Source organism: Brachyhypopomus gauderio, chromosome 1, assembly GCF_052324685.1.
Source record: "Brachyhypopomus gauderio isolate BG-103 chromosome 1, BGAUD_0.2, whole genome shotgun sequence".
NCBI classification, from domain to species: domain Eukaryota; kingdom Metazoa; phylum Chordata; class Actinopteri; order Gymnotiformes; family Hypopomidae; genus Brachyhypopomus; species Brachyhypopomus gauderio.
This window is the reverse complement of record NC_135211.1, coordinates 27,021,324-27,046,673: the sequence shown is the minus strand read 5'-3', so window position 1 is coordinate 27,046,673 and position 25,350 is coordinate 27,021,324. Positions and strand designations below refer to the sequence as shown.

At 45.4% G+C, this 25,350-nt stretch overlaps 2 protein-coding genes across 3 annotated transcripts; one reads left to right on the top strand and one right to left on the bottom strand.

Moving 5' to 3' along the window:
• Positions 1 to 5,531: 5,531 nt before the first annotated feature.
• On the top strand, positions 5,532 to 8,735 carry LOC143527070 (uncharacterized). The gene is made up of 2 exons (XM_077021994.1): positions 5,532 to 5,922; positions 7,164 to 8,735. The coding sequence occupies exon 2, from the start codon at positions 7,649 to 7,651 to the stop codon at positions 8,156 to 8,158; it is 510 nt and encodes a 169-aa protein (XP_076878109.1). The 5' UTR covers positions 5,532 to 5,922; positions 7,164 to 7,648; the 3' UTR covers positions 8,159 to 8,735.
• A 3,015-nt stretch (positions 8,736 to 11,750) lies between these two features.
• znf831 (zinc finger protein 831) lies at positions 11,751 to 23,539 on the bottom strand. Of its 2 annotated transcripts, none has more exons than XM_077006829.1 (4): positions 22,957 to 23,539; positions 16,385 to 20,949; positions 13,785 to 13,900; positions 11,751 to 13,119 (listed from the first exon to the last, which is right to left on the bottom strand). In XM_077006829.1, exons 2-4 carry the CDS (start codon positions 20,901 to 20,903, stop codon positions 12,370 to 12,372), a joined length of 5,385 nt encoding a protein of 1,794 aa, XP_076862944.1. In that variant the 5' UTR covers positions 20,904 to 20,949; positions 22,957 to 23,539; the 3' UTR covers positions 11,751 to 12,369. The 2 variants fall into 2 exon arrangements, with proteins under 2 accessions (XP_076862944.1, XP_076862953.1); XM_077006838.1 differs by having other exon boundaries at positions 22,970 to 23,539.
• Positions 23,540 to 25,350: the final 1,811 nt, after the last annotated feature.

Sequence of the window (25,350 nt, the reverse complement as noted above, 5' to 3'; positions counted from 1 at the left end):
ACTAAGTAACTTGTATTCAAATGACATTTTAAATAAAGTAATTTTGTACTTTTACTCGAGTAAATTTTCAGATGGGTAATTTTACTTTTACTCTGAGTAGAATTTAGGCAAAGTAAAGATACTTTTACTCAATTACAATTTTTTAGTACTCTTTCCACCTCTGGTAATAACATATACTGCTCAGGTTCCCAACAGGTTTTCTTCAATATATTCTTCAAAGATTGTTCAATTAACTTCAACTTAAACTAAATGTACAGATTCCTATATGATGTCAGCTGGAATGCTTCTGCAACTTAGAGATAATAATGCATATGACTAAGTTGTGGCAAAAACAGAATACATCATATTTCCCATGAAGATAGAGAATTGTATTAATCCTTTAAATTTCCATGTTTTTTCCTGTTAAACATATTTGATGAGGCTATTCCTTCAGGCAATAGATGTTTGACAGCATTGAGCATCTTGCTGTACAGGTGGCCTTAAACATGTGGTTCAGCTCTCATTTTCACTGCAGCATGAAGTCAAACAGGTGTTCGGGTCCACCTAAACAAGAGTGCTCCAGGTGAACACTGTGACGACTAGCATGTGACCCGTCTCGACTTTGAAGTATGACCTACCAGTACAGAGTAGGAATTGCTTTTTAATGGATTGTGTATCTGGCTGTGATCAATAGTAGGGGGAATGTCAGGATGTTTCCCCAAGGTACTGACCCGTCTGCCCCGTATACCTCTGGAGGTTCCCACAGGCTTTTTCTCACACTATATCGTAACACCTCAGTCTTTTAGGCAGAGATAACGGATGAGTTGACATAGGCAGCCATACAAACTCCTCAGCCAAGGATGGAAGAGGATAAGAACTGGATATGTTTGCTGTAAAACGAGTCCTCAACCCTTTTATTGATGGGTTTCACACACCCCCTCCCCCAGGGCTAGTTTCAGACAGATGGATCTGATCCAATTAAAGGTTGGGTGTGTGCAAGAGAACCTTTCAGTCAGTGTCAGACAGCAGGATGAGATGAAGCTCCAGGATGGGCCTTCTACATGACACGCTCAGCAGAGATAAATCCCACCTGGCCCCTCAACATCTCACTGACCCTTCTCCCTGTTTAATGCTCTGTCTGTCTGGGATTCAAGTTGCTTCTCTCTCTCTCTTTCTCTCTCTCTCTCTCTCTCTCTCTCTCTCGTTACAGTTAAACATGTATATGGACTCATGTATTAATGGTGGTAAGAAAGCACACTTGCTGATTAATGGATGATGCCTTTATGAAGTAATCACAGAGATGCACTCCTGCTGGTTGTGATGGAGCAGTGTGGTCACACTATGAGTAATCCTTGAGTTGGCAGGCCTGGGCTGTCGAGGGTACCGATAGGTCAGCCAGGTTCGTATTCCGTAATTCGAGGAGCTGTTGTGCTTTTTCTACTCTGCCCCGTGGAATGCACCCCCGCTGCCTGCTCTGCAACCCCAGGGATGGCCGGAGGCAACAGCCACCGTGGTGGGTTTGTAGATCTCATCGTGGCAACAGTGGGCTTTCTGGGCCAACCTCTCCTTCTGTCCTTAACCACAGAGGAAAGAGGGAGGCCAGTGGTTTCACCCACACAGGAAGCCACAAATGTGGTTAAATTCAGTTCGCACAGTTTCAGACTTGATATGGAATCACTTATAGCTCAGGGTTTTTTGTCTACATTGATGGCGGCAATCCCATTTAAAAAAAAACATTCTTTCCTCCGTTGTTTTCACTTTATATCACTGAATATCTGTCTCTGCCCTACATTGCCAAATCCTTTAGTGATGCCTTTAGCCAAACGCACAAGCATCAAACCCCTAATCAGACCGGCTTAGAATTTTTTTAATCTTAAGTTTAGGCAACGTGTTTCCTCAAATTTGATGTCAAGTAGCTGAAATGTCCACACGTTTTGGCAGACACAACTGACAGCGCATTATATAACTGTCCTTTTTACACGTTTGCAATGTAAACCTTGGCTGTATGTGAGGTCAGGGATGCTCGGTAGATTTTTCTGTCACAATACTTTCTTGCTATCAGTGGAGAAAGTTTGCGTATGCGATCATGTGACTGACATGCTTCATTTGATTGGTCATTCATACTCAGGTGTGAAATTGGGGCAGTCTTCTCACTGAAAAGACGAATTATTTACAAAACTAAAGTAACGGTAGCGCGGCGCAAATCCGATTGTAACGAAGTAAAAGTCACGTTTTTCTCCGTACATATACTCAAGTAAAAGTTGAAGTCTTTCATATTAAAACTACTCTCACAAGTACATTTTTTCCCAAAAAGCTAATTGAGTAAATGTAATGTAAATGTGCCATATTTTGTCAATTGTGATTTTTTACACTGCAATCGAAATTTGTCCTCCACTTTTAAATAGGTGAGTCTTAAGTCTAAATTTAAAGATTGGAACTGTGTCAGAATCTGGGATTGGAGCTGGAAGGCTACACAACAGAATGATAAAATGTGTGCAGAAACTCATTACAGACATCCAATGATTTCAGCTTCCTAAGGAAGTAAAGCCTGCTCTGTCCCTTTTTATATGCTGCACTCATATGCACAGACCAGTCCAGTTTGCTGTCCAGATGGACTCCCAGATGCTTGTAAGACCATCAGATGCTTGTCCATCAGTGAGAACAGGCTGATGGGAATGTCTCAGTCTCCAGAAGTCCACGATCATCTCCTTGATCTTCAGTGCATTCAGGAGAAGGCCTTTTCTCCTACTCCATGCTGCAAAGGCAGCAACCAGATTTCTGTACTCTGTTTCATCTCCACCTCTAATACATGCTACTACTGCTGTGTCATCAGAATATTTCTGGATATGACAGAGTTCAGACACATGTATAGAGTGTGCAGTATATAAAGTAAAGAGGAAAGGTGACAATACTGTACCCCAGAGGTGGGTAGGAACGCATTAGGAACAGGGCAGTCGTGGCCTAGTGGTAGGGAACTGGTCTTGTGACCAGAGGGTCATGGGTTCGATTCCCAGACCTGAGGCCATGACTGAGGTGCCCTTGAGCAAGGCACCTAACCCCAACTGCTCCCCGGGCGCCGGGCTATAGGGCTGGCCACCGCTCCGGGCACGTGTGATCCACAGCCCCCTAGTAATCACTAGTTTTTATGTGTTTATGTTCTAACTGCACAGATGGGTTCATCAAGCCTTCAGTTAATATTCCCTTTGTAAGGTGTGGGGCTTGGGGGCCCCCCAGACGTTGAGATTTCTGGTAATCTGAGATGTTGATGCTGACATCCAGCTGTATCATGGCAGTCATTCCAGACAATGACTTGACTGGAAAAGAATGTCTCAGTGAGCCCTCATGACTGTGGTCACCTCTGAACCCCTCCTTTTAGTTATGATGCTATAGATTAGTCTGCCGGAGCCACATGCTAATCACTGGTGCGTGAGCTATGTACGTTTAAATCAATGGTGGTTTAAATTGATGTCCACACACTCAGTCTGTATTGTCTATCTTTTTGCATGCTTCTACCCAAGACGATTGCATGCAAGCACCTACAAGCACCTGGGAGTTGGTCTGGCTTGCCGGTGGATGTACTGATGCCGGGGTTGGAGGTGCCATTGCCGCAAGAGGACGTGCTGATGCTAGCTCCTTCCTGAGACTCACCATCTGCACTGAAGGGACTGTGACTACTTGGCCAGGGAACAAGAACCTTAACCATAACTGTAGAACCACCTTTTGTCCACAAATACGGACTTGTGCTGACGGGCCGCCCATTGGAGGCTGGGTTCCCTTTTGAGTCTTGGTCCTCCCGAGGTTTCTTTCTAATCCCCACCATCATAGGGAGCTTTTCCTTGCCACTGTTGCCTTTGGCTTGCTCATTAGGGATCTAGAGCCATACGATTGTAAAGCTGCTTTGTGACAATGTGTGTTGTAAAAAGCGCTATATAAATAAATTCAACTTTTGACTTTTTTTACTTTTGTGTCCAGTGCTGTCTTATTTGGGGTTATCTGCTGGGGAAGCAGCATTTCTGTAAGGGATCGGAACAGGCTGGATAAGCTTATAAGGAAGTGTGTGTCAGTGATGGGTGGGAGAGTGGATTCTGTGGGTGAGTTAGTGGAGAAGAGGATGAGGTGTTTAATGCGTGGAATCCTCACTAATGGAAGACACCCTCTGCATGGGACTCTGGCAGCTCAGAGGAGCAGTCACAGTGACTCCTCTCTGCGTTGGAGGACCGAGAGGTTCCGGCGATCATTCTTTCTGGCAGGAATTAGGCTGCTGAACACCTGATAGGTGTACTTATCAACCACCACAAACACTTTAATTGGGTATTTTATGATTGTATATTCTGTGTTTGTATTTGTTTGTATTTATTTGTTTTTTGTGTGCTGTCTATCTATCTATCTATCTATCTATCTATCTATCTATCTATCTATCTATCTATCTATCTATCTATCTATCTATCTATCTATCTATCTATTGTTGATTTAGCCCTAATTATTGTTTACTGCATGATCTAAAACGTTTTTGAGTTTTAGATCAAAGACAGATGTTCTGCCATAGATGTTTATCATTGACCAGTCCCCAACTACTGTATTGTCCTCTTCATGGTCCAGTTGGGATGAGGAGTTGTGTGTTTTATGCAGCTGTACACACACACACACACACACACACACACACACATACTATATTCATAATGCCACATAGTGAATGAACTTGTACTAACCATAATTGGGCTCTCCATTATGTTCAAAACCACCCTTTATTGAGTTTTGTACTTAACTCTAAGCTCTTGAGTAAGCTTATTCATGCTATGGATTAGTTTGATGTCAGTTATATTGCTGTTCCTTGGGTGAAAATGGCAGAGGAGAACAGATGTGACAAGAATGCAAACATAACTCTTTCTGTGAAATATGACAACAGAACCTTTTTTCTCGGCTGTATTCTTTGGCCTCATCAAAGGAAAGATTTTAATGTCCAATTTAAAGTGCTACCTTGGACCAAAATTGATTTACATTAGAGAGCACAAATTACACAGTGTGTCATAGGTAACTCCAGATCCTTGACAGCACCCTATGTCTTATCAAAGCTTTTTTCTCAGACTTAGACAAACTCTACTCAGACCGGATGAAAATAAATGCCTTTATAATAACAGTGAGTCTATTTGTTTTCCTTATCAGTCTAGTGCTTGTAGAGACTCATAGCCCTTACTCTCCCTAAGAACCGGAACAGCAAAGGCCTGAAAATGCATCAATCAAGCTACAGATGTGCACTGGTTTGAGGAAGTGTGTGTGCTGGTCTAGAACACGTTTCTTCAGGCGATTAAAATGCCTCCATTTGGAAATTGATATGCTGTCCATTCAGTCATTTGAGGGCTTCCACACTTGGAGCCAGACAGCAGTCACGCCTGGCTCTGCCTCCCATTTGTCTGTCTTCACGTGTTTTCACATTCCTAGTCCTGCCTCTGTTCCGGTTTTCCTTGTTTTCCCTTTTGCTCTTTCTGCCTTGGTTATTGTCATCGGCTGTTTCTAGTTTGGTTTCTCATTATGTCCTGTGATTTAAGCTCTGTGTTTGGTGTCTTTGCGGTTCATTGTGGTTGTGAGTATGCTATGGTGCTTATGCCTCTTGTATGTGTATTGATAGTTGTGCCTAGTTCTGTTCTGTGTTGGTTAAGTGTTTCCTATAGTTTGTCTTCTGTTTAGTCATGTCTACCTGTATTGGTTTCTTGTTCTTTGTATAATGGATTCACTGATAATGACCTGGACTGTTTTCATGACTTTGTTGATGAATTTGCCCATAAAAAAATCTCGCTCTACTCAGCACATGTCCGTTTCCTCGCTATGCAAGGTCTGATACATTACACAGGATGTGCGTATTTAGAATATATCCCCAAAGTCGTTGAGCAGTATGCTGGTGAACGATATCATCTATGACTCTTGGCTGTTGCAAACAGGAGGAAGGTGAGCCAATTGACAGCTTTGCCACATGCTAATGGGAAAACCTATCTACACACAAATATGGTGAACTGAAAGATGATGTAATCGGAGATTAAACAGTGCTTGACCTTGCCAATGAAAACACACGGGACTGGCTGCTGAGAGACTGACGGTTGATGCAGAATGGCAGGACTGCATGATTTAAGAGACTGAGATCTGCCTAGCGATCATGCAGATCAGCAATTGGTTAATCCATCATCAGCTACAGATTTCCCGAGAGTCCTGTGTGAATCCCTGTGTTAGAAAGGAATGCCACCTTGCATTCTGAAAAACAAATTAGGCATGAGGCACTTTCGCTAGAGTTTGCTTGAAAAGCAAATGAAATGGGGCAGTTGATGAGACTAAGTTGGATTCAAATGTTTGAGTAGAACTATGTACCCTTGAGCACGTTTATGTCCAATCTAGAACAAATCCCAGCAATGCCAGCTAGACACAGGCACCACAAGGGGCAGTCATGGCCTGGTGGTAGGGAACTGGTCTTGTGACCGGAGAGTCGTGGGTTCGATTTCCAGACCTGAGGCCATGACTGAGGTGCCCTTGAGCAAGGCATCTAACCCCAACTGCTCCACAGGCGCCAGGCTAGGGGTGCCCACCGCTCTGGGCACGTGTGATCCACAGCCCCCTAGTAATCACTAGTGTGTGTGTGTTCTGACTGCACAGATGGGTTAAATGCGGAGGACAAAATTCGATTGCAGTGAAAAAAATCACAATTTACAAAATATGGCACATTCACATATGTGTTGTAATGAGATTAAAAGATATAATGAGACTCCCTAACTTCCAAGCAACATTAAAATGAAGCTGTATTCAAGGCCACTCATGCCTATGGGATCTTTACGACGGCATTTACTATGCATGGCAAAATGCAGAAATTGGTGTGGTCAAGACAAACCAACTGCTACTCCTCTAGGGTTTGTCCCTTTACCAACAATGACTCCTGGATTGGCCTCTAGGTAAGGACATTCTCCTGTGTACAGTGTTCAATGGCCTGGGAAAAAAATCTAGTTTATTTACTTCTGATCCATATCTATGATTCAATGAGTTACTAGTTCGCTCTGGTGCCAACCACTGGCGTTCGATCGATCGTGATATAATACTTAATTCATGTCCCCTGCAACTGATGGCGACACAGTTAACCTGGAGGAGTACACAGCATCTGTCACTGGCTACATCAGCAAGTGCATTGACGATGTTATTGTCTCCAGGACCATCACCACATGCCCAAACCAGAAGCCGCGGATGACTGCTGAGGTACGTGCGCTGCTGAGGACCAGCGACTCAGACTTCAGTGCGGGTGACGAGGTGCCCTGAGGAAAGCAAGGGCCAAACTGTCACGAGCCATCAGAGAGGCAAAGGGCACACATGCCCAGACAATCCACAGCCACTTCAAAGACACTAGTGACACACGGCACATGTAGCAGGGCATCCAGGCAATCACCAACTACAGGACAACACCACCGTCCTGTGGCGGTGATGCCTCCCTCCCTGATGCCCTGAATGACTTCTATGCACGGTTTGAGGCACAAAACGACACGTCAGCAAGGAAGACCTCACCCAAGCCAGACGAGCAGGTGTTGTGTCTGTCTGCAGTGGATGTGAGGAGAACTCTGCGCAGAGTCAACCCACGCAAAGCTGCAGGACCAGACCACATCCCCGGCAGGAATGTGCAGAACAACTGACGGATGTTGTCATGGACATCTTCAACATCTCCCTGATCAGCTCCACTGTCCCAACGTGTCTCAAGACCACCACCATCGTCCCCATGCCAAAGAAGTCCACAGTGTCCTGCCTCAACGACTACCGTCCTGTTGCACTCACCCCCATCATCATGAAGTGCTTCGAGAGCCTAGTCATGAGGAACATCAAGACCCAGCTGCCCCCTTCACTAGACCCCCTACAATTCGCGTGTTGTCCCAACCGCTCCACGGACGATGCCATCACCACCACCCTTCATCTCTCCCTCACCCACCTGGAGAAGAAGGACACCTACGCCAGAATGCTGTTCATAGACTTCAGTTCAGCATTCAACACCATCGTCCCACGGAAACTCATCGGGAAACTAAGCCTGCTGGGCTTAGACACACCCCTCTGTAACTGGATCCTGGACTTCCTGACTGGGAGGCCCCAGTCAGTCCGGATCGGGAACAGCACCTTCAGCACCATCACACTGAACACTGGGCCCCCCAGGGCAGTGTTCTGAGTCCTCTGCTGTTCACCCTGCTGACTCATGACTGTGTAGCAAAACATGACTGTGTAACAAAGCCACATCATTAAGTTCGCCGATGATACAACAGTGCTGGGTCTCATCAGCAAAGGTGACGAGCAGTGTTGCGAATAACGCCGTTAAAAATAACGGCGTTAGGTAACGGCATAATTTTGTCAGTAACGGGATAATATAATTAATTACTTTTCCTGTCGTTGCAACGCCGTTGACGTTACTGGTCGTTAAAATCGGTGCATTACTATATATTGATATACTAACAGTAATCCGAGCGGGCTGCTGCCCAGGCTAGTGAGGAGTAACAGGTCTCAATAGGTCACAGTTCTCGGTGTAACACCTGTTTAGTAAGCGAATGGCTAAGGCAGCGTTATGGTAGCCAATCAGAACCAGTGTTTTTACACGCGTGCCGAAGCACGCCAGTGACACACAACACAAACGGAGAAGAGGCAGAAATGGTGAGTCAGGAGCAAGCCGAAGAAAAATTAGCATTTTCAAGGTGACGATATAAACGTTATTTAAGAAAATACTTGAAGTTCCTGAATGTCTACCAGACTGGGTATTTGATTTATTTAATTCAGAATAGAGGTTTAATTGTTAAATTGTCTCAGGTTGAGATAATTTCATTTCATTTGATAGATGTAAATGCACTTTATATAGTGTAACTGTTTACTTTTGCTTTTTTCCTTTTCAAAGATTTGGGATTTTAAAGGATTTTATACTGCACTGGTCTGTTGACTAGTCAAAAGTTGTCAAAACAACTTTATGATCTACTCATTTCAACTGACTGTGAAAACTGCTTTTTCAAAAAATCCTTATTCATTGGCATATTACTTTTTTTTTTTTTTTTACTGTATTGCAAATAGTTACTTTCCCTGGTAACGAGTTACTTTTATTATAGAGTAATTCAGTTACTAACTCAGTTATTTTTTGAACAAGTAGTGAGTAACTATAACTAATTACTTTTTTAAAGTAACGTTCCCAACACTGGCGACGAGTCAGCGTACAGAGAGGAGGTGCAGCAGCTGACAGACTGGTGTAAAGACAACGACCTTCACCTGAACGTGGACAAGACCAAGGAAATGGTTATTGACTTCAGGAGAGCACGTTACTCTCACTCTCTGCTCAACATCGACGGGTCCTCTGTGGAGATCGTTAAGAGCACCAAGTTCCTTGGTGTCCAATTAGTGGAGAACCTCACCTGGACCCTGAACACCAGTTCTACAGCCAAGAAAGCCCAGCAGCGTCTCTACTTCCTCTGGAAGCTGAGAAAGGCCCGCCTCCCTCCACCCATCCTCACCATCTTCTACAGAGGCACCATAGAGAGCATCCTGAGCAGCTGCATCACTGCCTGGTTTGGGAACTGCAATGTCTCCGCCCGCAAGTCCCTCCAGCGTATAGTGAGAACAGCTGAGAGGATCATTGGTGTCTCTCTCCCCTCCGTCACAGACATTTACACCACCCGCTGCATCCGCAAAGCGACCAGCATTGTGGACGACTCCACCCACCCCTCCCACACACTGTTCTCCCTCCTCCCATCGGGAAGAAGGTACCGCAGCATCCGGTCCAACACGGCCAGACTCTGCAACAGCTTCCTCCCACAAGCCATCAGACTCCTCAATGCCAGACACTGAACTGATGGACTTTTCCTCAATACATACACACACTCACCCACACACACCCAACCACTTATCCCTGACAATGTGAAGGCACTTGCACTACACACACAACTTCACTGCGACAGGGACTCCCTTTGTATATATACTGCGTATTGCACACGGCACAATTTGCACTAACCAAACCTACCTCTTACACTTCTCTGTCTAGTGAAGTGTCTGTTTGCACTATGTATATTGTACTGTCTGTATTGTGTTGTACTGTCTGTCCGTTGCACTTTTGTTCTGTCTGCACTTTTGTTATGTTGCACCATGATCCTGGAGGAAAGTTGTTTCGTTTCACTGTGACAATAAAACCTCTTGACTTGACTTGACTTGAAGATTTGCTATGTGAACTCCCCAAAGCCAACGTCTTCATCTTGGTGGGTGCCAGAGACTAATTTCTTCAGTGGCAGAGTGATGGGATGGAGGTGGGTGGGGTTAACTGACTCAAACTCTCCTTTGCCATCTTCATTGCCCTGGAGGTACACCAGAGGAAGCAGCATGAGCTATTTGCAAAGCCTCAGTGGTGTGGAGCATAGTGCAGATGTCATCCTAGCTGTCAGGTGCAGTGATCCAGTGCTGAAAGTGGGCCATGACCATGACACCAAATTGTTTGCCCTCATGAATCACTGCAGTGAGAGAGTGTAAAACAGCTCCAATCCAAAGTACCAGTGGTGCATTTTTACAGTCACATTTTGTCAGCAGATGGCTAAAAGGAGACCCAGAGGAAATTAAGGCAGTGATGGACAAGCCCATGCCATTAGACGCTACAGCAATGCAACAGTTTGTGGGATTTGTTACAAATTTTGCCAGGTTTTTGCCAGTCTGAGCTTTGAGAGCCACAGAGGAGACTGACAAAGATCTGGCACTGGCTCCCAAAACATGATGTCAAGGTACAAGAAATAAAGTCCTCTATTACCTTGGCCCCGGTCCTATACTATGATGAGTCCAAGCCCAGGACAATAAAGCACCCTTTACATGTGCCAATTTAATGTTGTTTAACACCAAGAAGTTCATGATGTAGTACACAATGTAGTCATATATCATGAAAATGTACAATTTAGTTTTCAGAATATTTATAATGAAACTACATGATGAAATGAGACCAGTTCAGTTTTCTTTCTATTAGCTCTCTTTTTAGATAACTGTGCTAATTAACATTTATGTGAAGTAACATATAAGCACAGTCTTACTGTTCTTTGTGCTGCATTTTTTCTTATTCACAACAGCAGTCTCATGTAAGCCGCAATGGTTCTGGTTCTGCCAAGTGGATAGCAGTACAGCAAATTTTTATGGATGGTGTTTGGGTGGAAAGGTATTATTTAAACATGCTCAAACTTTTATTATTATTAATATTGATGGTTATTTGTTCCGGCAATTAAGGTATCAATTCTGGGAGCTATTAGCTACCTAGCTAGAATGTCTTCCTTGAATATCACAAACAAACTGCTACTTGCGTATAATAGTGAAAATATAGTAGAAATGGACGTTTCCTGTGAAGAATTGCTCTGGGTGCTAGGTGAGTTACAGTAGTATCATGCAAGTTTGACTCTTAAGTCACTTATGGGAAAAGTCAATGTTGAGTTGCAAGTCATCTAATTCGTGACTTGAGTGGATTTGAGTCCTAGTGACTGAAGTCCACACCTCCTGGCTTGACCTAGTAAATTGAATTAAACTGAATTTAATTAAATTGAATTGAATTAAATAGAAGTTTCAAGCATCATGTATCAAACTGCTCACATAAACTTGTTTGTCATTAAACTTACTATATTCATGATGTGCTGTTGCATATGCATGAAGGAGGTCTGAAGCTGGCACTCCACAGGACTAGATGTACTGTACATTCTCAACAAGATCCTTCAGTTGATAGTTGCTTAAAATAATGCTTAAAATGCCAGGTTATGTACTGTGTATTTTATTCAAAGCATAAATCAATGCTGATCACATTATTAGAATACACATTTTCATACATTTGCCTAATTTACTGATATTCAACAGCAACCTGTTAAAACAAAGCAAGTGACAAGAAATGGCAAAGAGAGATAGTAATGGCTGCCTGACTGCTTTAGGCTACTGGTCTGCTGAATATTCAAATCCATGTCATCTTTAATGTGCTGAATATTCAAATCTATGTAATTTTAATGTGCTGAATATTCAAATCCATGTCATCTTTAATGTGTTGAATATTCAAATCCATGTCATCTTTAATGTACTGCTGGCTGATATTTGACCATTGGAATGTAGATCCATGCATTTGCTTCCTGTTTCCTGTGGTTGAGTAAGTTTGAATCGCACACAAGGGGCCGGGAGCAGAATGCATTCCTGTGTGCTCACAGTGCAACACTCACCCAGACGCTCTAATAATATAGTGGGCAAAACTATACAGTGCTGCATGTGTACAGTGCTGCATGAATCATTGCACAGGTGCATTTGCAGGTGGGTGTTGGCACAAGAATGTAGAAATTAGATTTCATGAGAGAACAAAACTGATATGGAGCTCAAGGCACATAAAAGCACTGGCACCTGCGTGTGCCTTCACTCAAGTTCAATCACCAATTTTCCCTCATCATCACTACTGCTGGACGTCCCCTCTTCATCCAAGTAGCTTCCACCTAAATGACACTGTGATGTATGAGGATCTTGAGCATTGGTATGTGTGTCCAGTTTAGTGGGTGTAGAAAAGCTGGTACCTCGATCGGGACATGGAGACCTGGGCTCTTTGGGCATTGTGTTTATTGCCCCACAGGTTGCAGTGTTAGAAGGTGATAATGTCACGCAGGGCTCTGTTGACACACTGGATTCTGTTGCCCTATCCCTATGGTGTTCTGATATCTGTGAATGACTTTGAGTAGCAAAGTTCATCACATAAGATTCTTTTTGAACGTCCTTGTGAATGACATTTTCTGAGGAAGAATGTCCAGGTGTTGGGTGATGTTGACCTGAGGGCACTGATGTAAACCTCTCCTGGCATCCTGAAGGAACACTGTCACACCCCTCCTCTGTGCTCTGGCTGATGAATTCTTGAACAACTTTTACACTGGAACCGCCACTAACTCTGACTTGCTCCGGGTTGGTAAGAGAAACAACCTCCCTTTGACAAAGAGCAGGAACATCGTGTGAAAGACAAGTTGGTCCACACAGAGTTGGCGCGTAATTGTGTGGAACACCAGATATGTCAAACTGCGCAGGCTGTAAAGTGTTGTGACAGACATTAGTCACAGACTGGGTGAGGTGTACATCTGGGTTCACTGCCATCTGGTTGACTTCAGGAGTGTCTGTTGTCCCCTGTTTGGAATAGAGGTTTAAGTTATGCCTTATATAAGTTACAGTGTGACCTAAATGTACATTTACAGCATTTAGCAGATGCTCTTATCCAGAGCAACTTACAAAGTGTTTTGCATTTGATCACAGAATTCATCCTAGGTAATAGTACAGATAGGCCAGAATTCAAGATACCCTTGAGTCAGACTACTACTAAACTACAGGAGTCAATGTCATTACCTAGTGTTTTGCAAGTTAAACATTTACCAAGAAGCACAAATAACCATAGACAGACATACAATTTAAGAACAAATGAACAAATAAATGATCTTGCCCAATTAGCTTTTGTATTCTTTAGATTTCCCATCCTGAAAATTCACACTTCTCCAGTAACTTTAATATAAATCCTTTAAACGTTTTTAATTTACAGGACATTAACATATTGAAACTTCTGAAGAAACACTTTTGGCAATTTAGTTCCAATCCTCACCATAAGCTCAGAAATGACTCCCAATGCTGCTTGACATTGCCATATTCTCCTATATTTGGTTTAATATCTATCTAGGAAACCACTTCCTGTTGTTGGAAGTTTAATTGTTGATATAGTGTGTGCCATACATGTGGCTATTCAAGCTGAAGAATCCCTCCTTCCTACCCCTCTCTGCTACCTGCGCTCTCTGTTCACTCACCTCTCTTTTGATGTCTTCTTCTCCAGTCTTGGGTTCCTGGGGGACCCACCCCTGGAACCCTGTCCCAGACTCCCAGGAGAGCAGCGGGCTATGGAGAGAACCACCCAGCCAAGGCCCTGAGGGGAAGAACGATAAATGAATAGCAGTTGTTTTGTAGGACAGAGAGAGCTTTCCACAGCTTGCAGAGTTCTGCCGCTGAAGCTAGGTCTCGGCTTGTCTCAGAGATTCCCTCAGGGATTTCAGTGTGCATATGCTATGAAGACTGGATTCCAAGAACCAAAACGTTGTTACCTGGCTAGAGCTGGGACATGCAGAATTGTAATTAGCCTGATGGTTAAGACTAAAAATTTATTTTTAGTACCACCCACTTTACAAAAAAGAAGCACATAGCTCTAGCAGACTGATAGTTCACTGTGAGAGTTTACTGTTAAACATACAAAAAAAAAACATTATGACCTATGTAAGTCACACAGATAGACACACCTTTGTTTAAATTAAAGGCATATTGGAATACTGCTGTGATACGTTTAAAAACATTTTACTCTGCTTTCACAGAAGTTTATGGTTTGATTGTTTTTGTCAAATGCCGGTTTTAGAGTTATATGTGATAGAAAAATTATTAACTGGAAAGATCCCCTGTGGAAATCTGTTTTGATAAATTTGTACCCTGTAATTAATTTTATAAAATCATCCTAAAACCATTTAAAACTGTTATGAATACTGAAAACAGTTTATGAAGTTTAGAGATATTCTTTTACGTTGTTGCCTAAATTAAATTGCAAACGAATGTTTTAAAAACAATTAAACATTTAGAGCAAGAAGTGTAATGTTGGTCTTCTAGATATTGATTCTCCTGGACCGTATGGCTTACCGAAAAAAAACTGCACAAAGGCATCAAATGACAAAAACATAATAACAGCTTCACAATTTATACCTACACACAGATGGACATGAGGCCCAATACACTGCAGATATTAAAATAATTGTCTTGATGAAAAACAATTGGTCAGGCGCTCCAGGGTGTGTTTGGTTTGGCTGAACCTTTGCCCGTTACTCTGTGCAGCGCTGCTTGAAGAAGAAGAGGCTGCGTTTGGATTTCAGATCATATGTCATTCGTCTGGATTGGAGAGTGGCGTAAAATTCGCATAACTCCTAGATTTGTGCTCCACAGGACTCGGAAGGGGACTATATTTCTGGAGACCACCAAAAGCTATTGCTCCCCCCCCACCCCCACCCCCCGTTCCTCCCTGGAAAATATTACATCAATTAAAGATTCCTAAAAAAGGTAAATGTGAACAGTTAAGAAATACAGGAAGACCCTAAATGTAAGGAGGTTGCTGTTTGCTGTTGAACTGAAGCAGATCTTCTGAAACGATCAGCTTCAAACCCCTGGCCCAGATTGAAGAATGTTTTTACAAACCAGGCTTATCAGGATAAGGAGACATTTTGTTTATTCTGGGTCTGTCTGATTGACCTTTGACCTTTCCCATATTTGTTATTGTGACTAATTCTTGTGACCTCTGACCTATTGAAAGGGAATCTCTTTAGAGTGCCATAGGGCACAATCACTGCTGTCAGGACATAAAGGTTTTCCTGATATTGAATGACTGTGAATAATCAGAAGAGGGGCATGTCAGCAAAGAAAGCAAAGGAAAAAGAAAAAGAATGTAATGAAACTATTAATCACAAAGGATGTAATAATAAACCAGATAAACCTCCTCACAAACCTCCTAGTAGATCTACTGACCAGAGAGGTCAGTAGACTCAAAATCATGTCATTTGAAGTCCCTGCTGTCCTTTTAAAAGTCTGATCATTAAAGATGGACATAAATATGATTTGGACAGATTTAAATAAATTCAGACTCTGAAACAAATAAACTGAACTCTGAAATCCACCTTCATAATAACACATCTGTTATATTACTTAGAATATTAACCCTGAACTGAATAATATATGAATACTGTTTTGTCTTGGAATGAATTAGATTCAGTTGATGGTCTTGGATTTAAAAAAAAAATCGCTTGCAAATAAAGTTGTCAGGGAGCATTTAAATTATATCAGAAAGTCTGACGCATTTATTGTGTGCATTGTGTGGCTTTCATGAAACTAGTCTGAATCATTTATCTAGACAATTTACTATACAATAAATACTATAAAATAAAGGGGCATTTCAGAAAATATATTTAGTATTACACGATAATCAGTATTTTAAAGTCAACAAGATTACTGGTTGTGCTTGAGATTTGGATTTGTGCTTGTTTGTTTTAGCAAAGCAAGACTAATACTTATCAGCTGTCTCCACCTTGTGGGTAAATGCAGTCATGTTTAGGGAATACATATATCCACATTTAGTGATCAGATTTAGTGATCAGGTGCACATCTGATCACATGGTGAGAATAAGGAGTAATAAGCATGTATAATGTTAGTTTTTTATCTTCTGTCCTGATAAACAGAATTTATGAAATATGAAAATGGATGCAAAATGTTCACGAGCAATTGGACCACGGTAGTGCCCTCCGCATCCAGAAATGGGCCCCGTTTTATAGACATTCTGCAAGCATCGATCCTAAACTGTGGTAAAGAAACTTCAGTGCTTACCTGTGCAAGGACCCGGATTAACACGGCCCACTCCACCGGTTGTCTCTCCAAATGTAGTCCTGTCCTCCCAAGTCCCTTTGGACACTGGTGTATGTGGACTGAAATGAGCCCCGATCACGTGTGCAGTCCTAGCCGTCAGCACCTTGCCTTGCTCACTGGTACTCCGCACAACCGCAGCACGCTGAGCCCAGCAGGCTTGCTGGGGTAACTGTTGTCCGGACACCTGGCCTGAACCGCGGGTTTCGTTTCTCTGCGCCTCACCACTCGGCTGGGACTCGTCCCCTCCACGTGCACCTGTGGGATATAAGGCCTGGTGTTGGGCCGCCACTGGGGCCGGTGCGTTTCCTGATCCACTGGTTCTCTCCACAGCAGGGCTGGAGCACGACGACTGGCGGGCTTTGTGCTGCCGTTGGCTTGCAGCAGTGGCGAGGGGGGCGAGCCGGGGCAGCAGGCCTCCCGAGAGACATGTCGCTTCTGCTTGGGCCTGGACCGCCTCTCCTTCGGCAGCCACAGTCGTGCCTGATAGAAGACGGCACGACTTTTGCTGCCCTGCTGTCGTTTGAATAGGCTGGCAGTCTTCCAGTTGGGATGTGTCAGATGAAACAGGGATGTCTGGCCAAAATGAACCTTTCTCCTTGAATGACATAGGTGTCCTCTCTGTGGATACTACAGGCCTGCTAAGAGACTCCAGAGGCATGTGGACAGATCCTGGACCTCCCGTGGTGCCTCTGCTACTATGCTCCCTTTCTCCGGACATGGAGACCTTCCTCGGGCCGTGAGCTGCTGAGCCGCGGGGCTGGAGCTCGGCCCCTAGTTTGGTGGTAGGCGTGTCTGCTGGAGGAGCTTCCACACCAGGACTTTGTTTGGAGTGTGATGTAACGGTAATGCCGCTCCCTGTAGCCTCCAGGTGTGTCGCCTCATGTGTTTTACAGTGCTGTCCTAACGTGTTCGCCCGGCTGTCTGGTGGAGATGGAGGACAACGCGCTGTCTTTGAGTGCAGCCTTGAAATAACCCCCTCTGGCCCTGTTTTTGTTAAGTAAATGTTTTCAGGCCATCTGCCGTAATCGTCTTTGGAGCTCTCACTGCTTTGTTGCCGCTGTGTCACTACAGCTGACAGTGGTGTTACATCCTGAGCTTTGCCGAACGCACTCCTTTTTGTGTTAGCCTCTGATACACACGGTTTTGTCATGGTTTGGTCTGAGCATTGTTTGTGTATTTCCTGTGAAGCGCTTGTTTGGACTATGTCTGGCTGCGAGGTTTCTGAATCCTGGTGGAGAAAAGAATGACTTCCATCTAGTTTAAAGTCCTGTGTTTCGATCTGTGGTTCTATCAGTGCTAACTGCTCGTCTGATATGAGCTGCATGACAATCTGGAGGTCTGCTGTTCGCACATAAAACGTGTCCTGAGCCAGAGACTGCAATGAGTCATTCAGTAACACCCTGTCCTCAAACTGGCCTCCCTGGTGTTCAGCGTGACTTGTCCTCAGAGAGGAACTGTCCGTCGGGCTTTGACACACTGATGAGTGTGTGTCCAGTGGCTTCTTCGAGATAACTACAGATGTGGCAGGACTGCTGTGTACTACTGATGCTACGGTTGCGGTACCAATTTGGCACGTTTTGGCTAATGTAGAGGAATGACTCTGCAGTGAGACTGTGCTGGGTGTTGTGCTAACAGTGACAGATTGATTCTGTCTCGAGGGTGTGAAAATTTGACAGGGCTGACTCAGGACTGACGATGAAGGCCCTGACGACGTGTTGTGGACGGTATGTGGTGTGCTCTGCTTCTGCGCAGCCGTGTGAACAGGTTTGCTCTGCGGGGTGGAAGAGGCTAGCGTAGGCGTCGCAGGAATGATGGACGTGTAACTACTAGACTGATGCAGTGTCTGTGCTTTTCCTAATGCGATAGCCCCCTGCCTTCTGCATGCAAGAGATGTACCTTGATGCTCTTGTCCAAGAGTGGCGGCTGCCGCAGAGGTCTGGCTCGGTGGGACGGATGGAGAGCCTGCTTCATGTCCACCCTGTTGGGCAGGCTGGCGGCTGCACGAAGATGGTTTTGGCACAGGAGGATTGGGAAGATGAGTACCTGAAGCTCCATCTGTGAAACACGGGATCTTGAGCTGGTACATGGGTAGGAAGCTGGGCCTGACCTGAAGAGCAGAGGAACACGCTGATGTCCCACTCTCACTGGACACAAAGACGGGAGAGCTGTGCCTCTTAAACAGGATCTGCCTCTGGGTAGAAGCTGGCGGGCTGGTGAGACTGCCCTGCCTGTGAACGTTTGACCTGGTGTCTTTTTGCACTCCTGTTGCACTTGACCTTTGATACAGGTCACCGCACTCTGACTGTAAGGACTGATACTTTACTTCACGCGTGCGGAGGTTTCCGGAAGTTAATGCGCACTGCTGCTTCGCCGGTGCGTCTGTGTTTTCAGTCAGCACACAATGGTGGTCGCCTTCCGTTTTCTGCTTTTTCCTCTCTGAAGGGATCAGATGTGATGGCTGCATTTCCAGCCCTTTGGGTTTTTCCTCCGTTCCTTTTACGCAGCCCGTCTCACAGCTCGAATCGGCGTTTGAGGCTGTATTCTGATTGGCCTGTCCAGACTGCGACGGCTGGGCTGATTGGTTAATCAGCTGACTTTGTACATAGGAGGAAATAAGCTGACTGCTGGTGCGTGCTGGGTGCGCTGCACCAGCAGGGGGCAGACTTGAGGCGGTGCAGGAAGACACGGTAGCGCTGCTTTCTCGCTGCAGGCCCGTTTGGACACCCTGGCTTTCCGTCTGCTCCACGCTGAGCGGCGCCGTCCTGCTCTTCCCCAAGCTCCCCGTCTGCGTGTCGTAGAGCTTCTTGAACGTCCCGCCGCCGTACATGTACCACTTGTTGTAAGCGAACTTCTCCGATTTCTTTCTGCGGCACCTTTTGCCGGCCGACTCGGCGGAGGCGTCTGCACAGTCTCCGTCGGAGCCGAGGCTGCTGTGGCTGCCTCTCTCCACGGCCGAGATCTCCGCCCCGGTCAGACAGTCCACCGCCGACTGTCTGACCAGCAGACGATGGCCGGGGGGACGTTGATCCACTGACTTAAATGTACAAATGCTCCCTGCGCTGCATCTCCTGCTCAGCGGGACGTTGTCTCCTTGGTGTGGAGACGCCGTCCTCTCGCTGTTCTGAATGGCCATGCCGAAGGGCAGAGAGCTGCTTCGGGTCAGCGGGGCATGGTCCAAGCTGTCGGAGCACTGTGTGGGTACGGAACTGTAGAAGGCCCGACCTCTTCTGTCTTGGGGAGAACTGGACACTCGGTGTTTACTGCTCCTCATCTCGAAATGGAAGGAGTCTTTGTAAGTGTAAGGCATGGGCAGGTCGATGCTGCCTTGTTTCGACAGCACGGTCTTCCTCGGGCGCACGTTTAGCAGGTGTTTGTCATCCACTAACACGCTGTTGTCAGATATGAGCTTCAAGATGTGCTCCTCCAACTTCCGCTTCTCCTGAACGGACACTTTGCTTTTGTCGTCGTCGTCGTCGCAGGTCACGTCCGATGCCTCCCTGGAGCGTCCAGGTTCCTGAAGCTCCATGCTGGACTCGGCCAAAGCTTCCATGCTGGGGTCGTGTAAGGACGACCTGGGACTGGAGGTGAGGTGAGGTTCACTGCCGTCGCTGAAGCCCGAGTCGGTGCTGCCGTGACTTTGAGTGTTCCCTCGGGACAGCTTGGGCACGACAGCCTCCTGTCTCTGGAGAGGCGTGCGGTTTGGCGTCGATGGAGCTTTGGGTGGGCGTTCCTTCGGGGTGGAAGAGGCCTCATTTACCCCTTCAGGCCGTAACTGCTCCACCAGGTTCAGGGATTCCTGCTGTCCACGTTCCAGTAACGCATCGGGCGCAGCCGCTGAAGCTCGCCGTAGAGCCTTCTCGGTCTCGGCCCGTGTCCTCCCGTCCGCCGGGTCGAGCTGAGTGGACAGCACGGTGCCCGTGCCATCGCTTGCATCGCCGCCGGTCTGATCTTCGCTCGGTATCTCCGGCGAAGGGCAGGTCTCTCTGGAGCTCTCCGTGCTGTCCTGACTGCTAAACGTGCCCTTCCCTGATTGGCTGCAGAGGCGCGCGTGGGCTTGGGTGCGCTTGTGCTTGTAGAGGTTACTCTGCGTCTTGAAGGAGATGCCGCAGGTGAGGCAGGGGTACGGCCGCTCGCCCGTGTGACAGCGGAGGTGTTTCTCCAGCACGCTGGGCTTCAGGCAGTCCCGGCCACAGTGCAGGCACACGTGCTTGCCCGCGGCTTTGGGCCGGGCCGAGACGGCCGCCGCCTCGGGCTTCTGCTGCCGCCCCGCCGCCCCGCCGGACACGTGCAGCGTGAGAAACGGCACGGCGGGACTGGTGCACATCATCGGCAGAGGCAGGGGCACCGCGGGCAGGCCGGGCACCGCGTGGATGTACATGGCAGCCAGAGGGGCCTGGAGGCGCATGTCTCCGTCTCTCTGCGCCGAGACCAAGTGCTGAGACACAGCATCTCTCACAAAGCCCTGCTTGCCAGTTGCCATGGTAACGCCGCCCTCGTGACGGCAGGAGAAGGCGCCTGCTAATTACCTATGAAAGGAAACATGGTTCTATCAGGTCTCTGCTACACCGGATCAAATACACACACACACACACACCCCACACACACATACACCCTCCTCCCCGTATGAACAGGAATGCAGGTGATGGGAAACCGGGTTTACAAAAGAAGCACTAGATTGTATTATGTGTGATGTGTTGCAGAGAGTCAGTACCACCACCCAGAAGAGGGGAGGTTCACAAAACAAAATGTGCAAAATATCAGATCACGATTTTTTGTTGTCATATAGAGCTTCAGGACAGGTAGTGGTGATTAGAAAATGCTTGTTGATGACACATTACAGTCTGGCAAGAATAACTAAAGTGCCAAATTAACTGGGCTGTTCTGCACAACAGATTGTGTGAAACAGAGACGTCTCCTACTATGAATTTATAATGAAAGTACACTGAAGTGCAGAACCAGGAAGACATCTGAGAACACGAGCGGTAAGGCTAATAGAATCTCCCATTTACAGTAAACATACAGATGCTATTTGCATATGGCAGAAACATAGCGATGTAATCAGAGTCAGTCCAGAGTGTGACTATGACTCAACACTGTGGTGAACAAGGCACAGGGGCCATTTCACCATTAGAGCAGACGCAGGTTAATGCATACTGTTATGTGCACACACGCACACACACACACACACACACACACACACACACTAGAACACATGCACACACACCTATACACCTATACATCTTAGCCAACTTCCAAACTGCCATCAATATAGCCATAAGGTTCTGATAGCATGTTTAATACTTATCTAAATTAATCAAATACTTTTGTGCAATTTCTAAAACTTATTTTACTGTATATTTAGACAATGTTTTAATAATTAATAATATTTATTAATTGGATAGTAAAAAAATCTGTGATTTATGAATGTACTTTGTCAAACCTGCAATATATACCAGAGCTGATTTCTTGTTTGTAACTAATATCTCTAATGACCACCCTCTACTAGCATTTTCTGATTTTTTTGTTTTTTTTATGTAATATTATATTCTTGACACTGACATATGGTTGATTAGGATTTGCACTTGTTGTAAGCTTCACTGGAAACCAAACTTTCCTCAGAGACCAACAACAACAACAACAACAACAACAACAATAACAATAACATTGTTATTCAGCCTTTACACGTAGTTTTGCCTACAGTTACCCAAGATATCCTGAAGCCCTAGCTAGCTCTGACGCCTCCCTGTTGGCTGTGGTAGAGAAGGTGAGTCCTTCATATCTCACACGTTTGTGCTCCTGGTGTATGAAGGCATTTCAGACTGAGGTACTATGACTGCTCATCTAAAGCAGCTCTTTAAAATCCTGCCGCACCTGTAGTTTTCTGTTCTATGAACTGTGATCCGTTTCGTCTGCTTTCATTTGTTCTCTGTCTCCCTCTCCGTTAAAGTCTGATCTCCCTCTCCGGTAAAGTCTGATCTCCAGTCCCCCTTCTGCTCAAAGCTGCACGTGCTGAGTAAGTCGAGATGCCGAGAGGGTCTTTAATGATGTGGAGAATAAAACAGAAACTACCTGTGAGAACTTTTGTGCTCTGCAATCCCATCACCAAAATGAGAGCAAACGTCCTCTTTCCATTTTAGTGTGTGTTACCACACAAAAACCACATTACAGCAGAAATCTAACCCAGACACCTCACACATGAACTAGTTCAAAATTACATGTAGCCATGTTGCACTGTTGCACATGGCTACAAAACAACATGTAGCCATGTTCCTGTCACATTTGCATCCTGTCGTCATCTTCCCACACCTATGTTTGAACAGTTAAAGTTCTCTGCCCGACAGACAGTAGCAAAGGAACAACCCAAAAATATCCCAGCACCGACGTATCTCACACCTCTTCTCTGAAATGCTAATCTCCCTCCAGTCAAACCACCAGGCTTGTGAAGGGATTCCCTATCACAACAGCCCATCTAGCGGTTTCAGTGTGGCTACAACACAAAGTACATTGAGACGAAACCATTGCAGGTTACTCACTGGAGCTCAGCACCTGTTGGAAAAGTCGAACTTTCCACCCGTCAGTTTCCACCAGCAGGAGGAGAGCAGGGAGCAGCGCAGGAGGCCCGGCGAGGACGGTGGGGGGCTGTGTTTGGAGGGTCCCGCCCTCTCCTGGTGAGGGCCTGTTCCTCTTCTGGTTCAGCTTCAGTTGTCAGGCTTTACTGATGAAGGAAATACACAACGTCATTCATGCAAATGCGTGTAGATGACGGCGGAGACAGTACCAAGTCAAATGCAGAGAGAGAGAGAGAGAGAGAGAGAGAGAGAGAGAGAGAGAGAGAGAGAGAGAGAGAGAGAGAGAGAGAGAGAGAGAGAAGGAGAGAGAGCAGGGTGGAAGGAGACTGGCAAGACTTTGAAGCCCAGATTCCCTGAGTCAAGAGCTCAAGCTACGAGACAGAGAAGCACAGAGAGAGTGGAACAGTGTGTGATGGTCATCGACAGACAGCAGATGAGTGGGGGGGCAGTGGGAGACGGAGAGAACACAGAACTGAAAGTGACAACAAAATCCATGTTCAAAAGAGGAAGTGCACCAACGTGCAGGTTTACCTCATACTGAACGTTTTACACACACACACACACACACACACACACACGCACACGCATGCACATGCACAGACACCAATGTTCTCACATTCCCTGGTAGCACCACTCAGTGTTGTTAGTCAGTACCTGACTTCTGCCTCTGGTTCTCTCTTACTCTCTCAGTCTCTCTCTCTCTCTCTCTCTCTCTCTCTCTCTCTCTCTCTCTCTTTCACACAGACACACACACACACACACACACACACACACATCTACACAAACACAAACACACAGAGAGAGGAGAGGTGTAGGGCAGCAATCGTGGGTGGAGAACATGCGTGGGTGTGTTTTTTTCTCTTTCTTTTTTTTCTCGTTTTCAGATAGAAGCCTCCACCGAGACTAAGGCCAAAAAATCATGTAAAACAGTCCAACATTTAGTCATCGTCCTTAAGCAGGAGAGGCACCATCTGTGGCCGTCACCAAGCTGCTGGGAACTTCTACAACAGCCCGGAGGTAGTCGTATGTGGATGTATAGAGAACGAACATTTGAATTTTAATGTGGAAGCAGAAACAGAAAACCGCCATATTGTCTTTGATGGTTTTTCTTGGAAATCAGCTCTTATTTTGTGTCTTGTGCAGCTGAAAACAAGAACAGTTCTGGATCTGTACATTGTGGTCCTCTGCGCAGTGACACTTCTCACAAAGAAAGAGTGAAGAAAATTCATTCTCCGCCCTCAGGGCTTTAATTATGGACATTAGCGCTCGGCCCTGATGAATGACACTTGTGTGGCTGGCTTTATTCCACCCAAAATCTTGTCTCAATTTTGTAACTTTAGCTAGAGAAAATGTTTAGCATTGCAGAGTGTAATCCTACCACAAATCCAGAGCACTTTAATTTTTTTTTAATCATAACTGTCAATGAACAATGGCTGATGATGAATAAATAAAGCGAAACATAAGGCGATGATAAATTCATGATAAATTCAGCCCTCATCACAGCGTCCTTCTGGGAAAACAGCCTGAAGCACAATACTGTGGGTAGTGCCACTCAATCTCTGAGCTGCGATGCTGGTTCACCTCTGACACAGACACACTCCAGCACATGGTCAATCCTTTCATTGCTCACTATTCCCATGTGAACTGATACTTTTCCTATTGACCAGAACATGCGTGGCTCTGGAGACTCTCGTGTGTGTACAGAGGTCCTGAATGGTGTTAGTGAAGTTTACACACCACCCTCCAGTCATGCATCCACTGCCTCCATCACTACACGATGATTCGCCTTCATTCGAGGAGCTTTCTTCCTAAAAACCCAAGAGCTAACTACATTCTGACTTCATAATGTGACAAGTTATTTGAATTTGCATGTGTGTTAGCTTCAATAGAGTGATTTCCTTTCTCTTTTAAACAGATCACATTGTTGCTATGAGCTGATATCTTAAATATCTTTTGAAATCTGTCCAACTCCTGCACTGACCTGCTGTTTCATCACATAGCTATTTTCACACCTAAAATCACTGTTAAGGTTTTTTGATTGCAAAACTCCACACCACATGTCTTTATATAACATAGCTGCATCCATCTATTTTGCATTATTCATTTAATTACATTATGACACTTACGGGCCTCTAGAATATTGTAAGCAGCCATTAAACTTCGACTAGTATTGACAAGTGACATTCATAATAGTAGCACAGGTTTTGTTTAAGCATAGCCAACATACCTATCAAGAGGCCATGCAGGAACAATAAAACCAGAATCTTTATAACTATTTGAACTGAATGGCTCGTGATAAAATTCCACAACAAGGCCTGATTCTGTGCACTTTTGTGTCTCCAAGGCAACCCCACACTG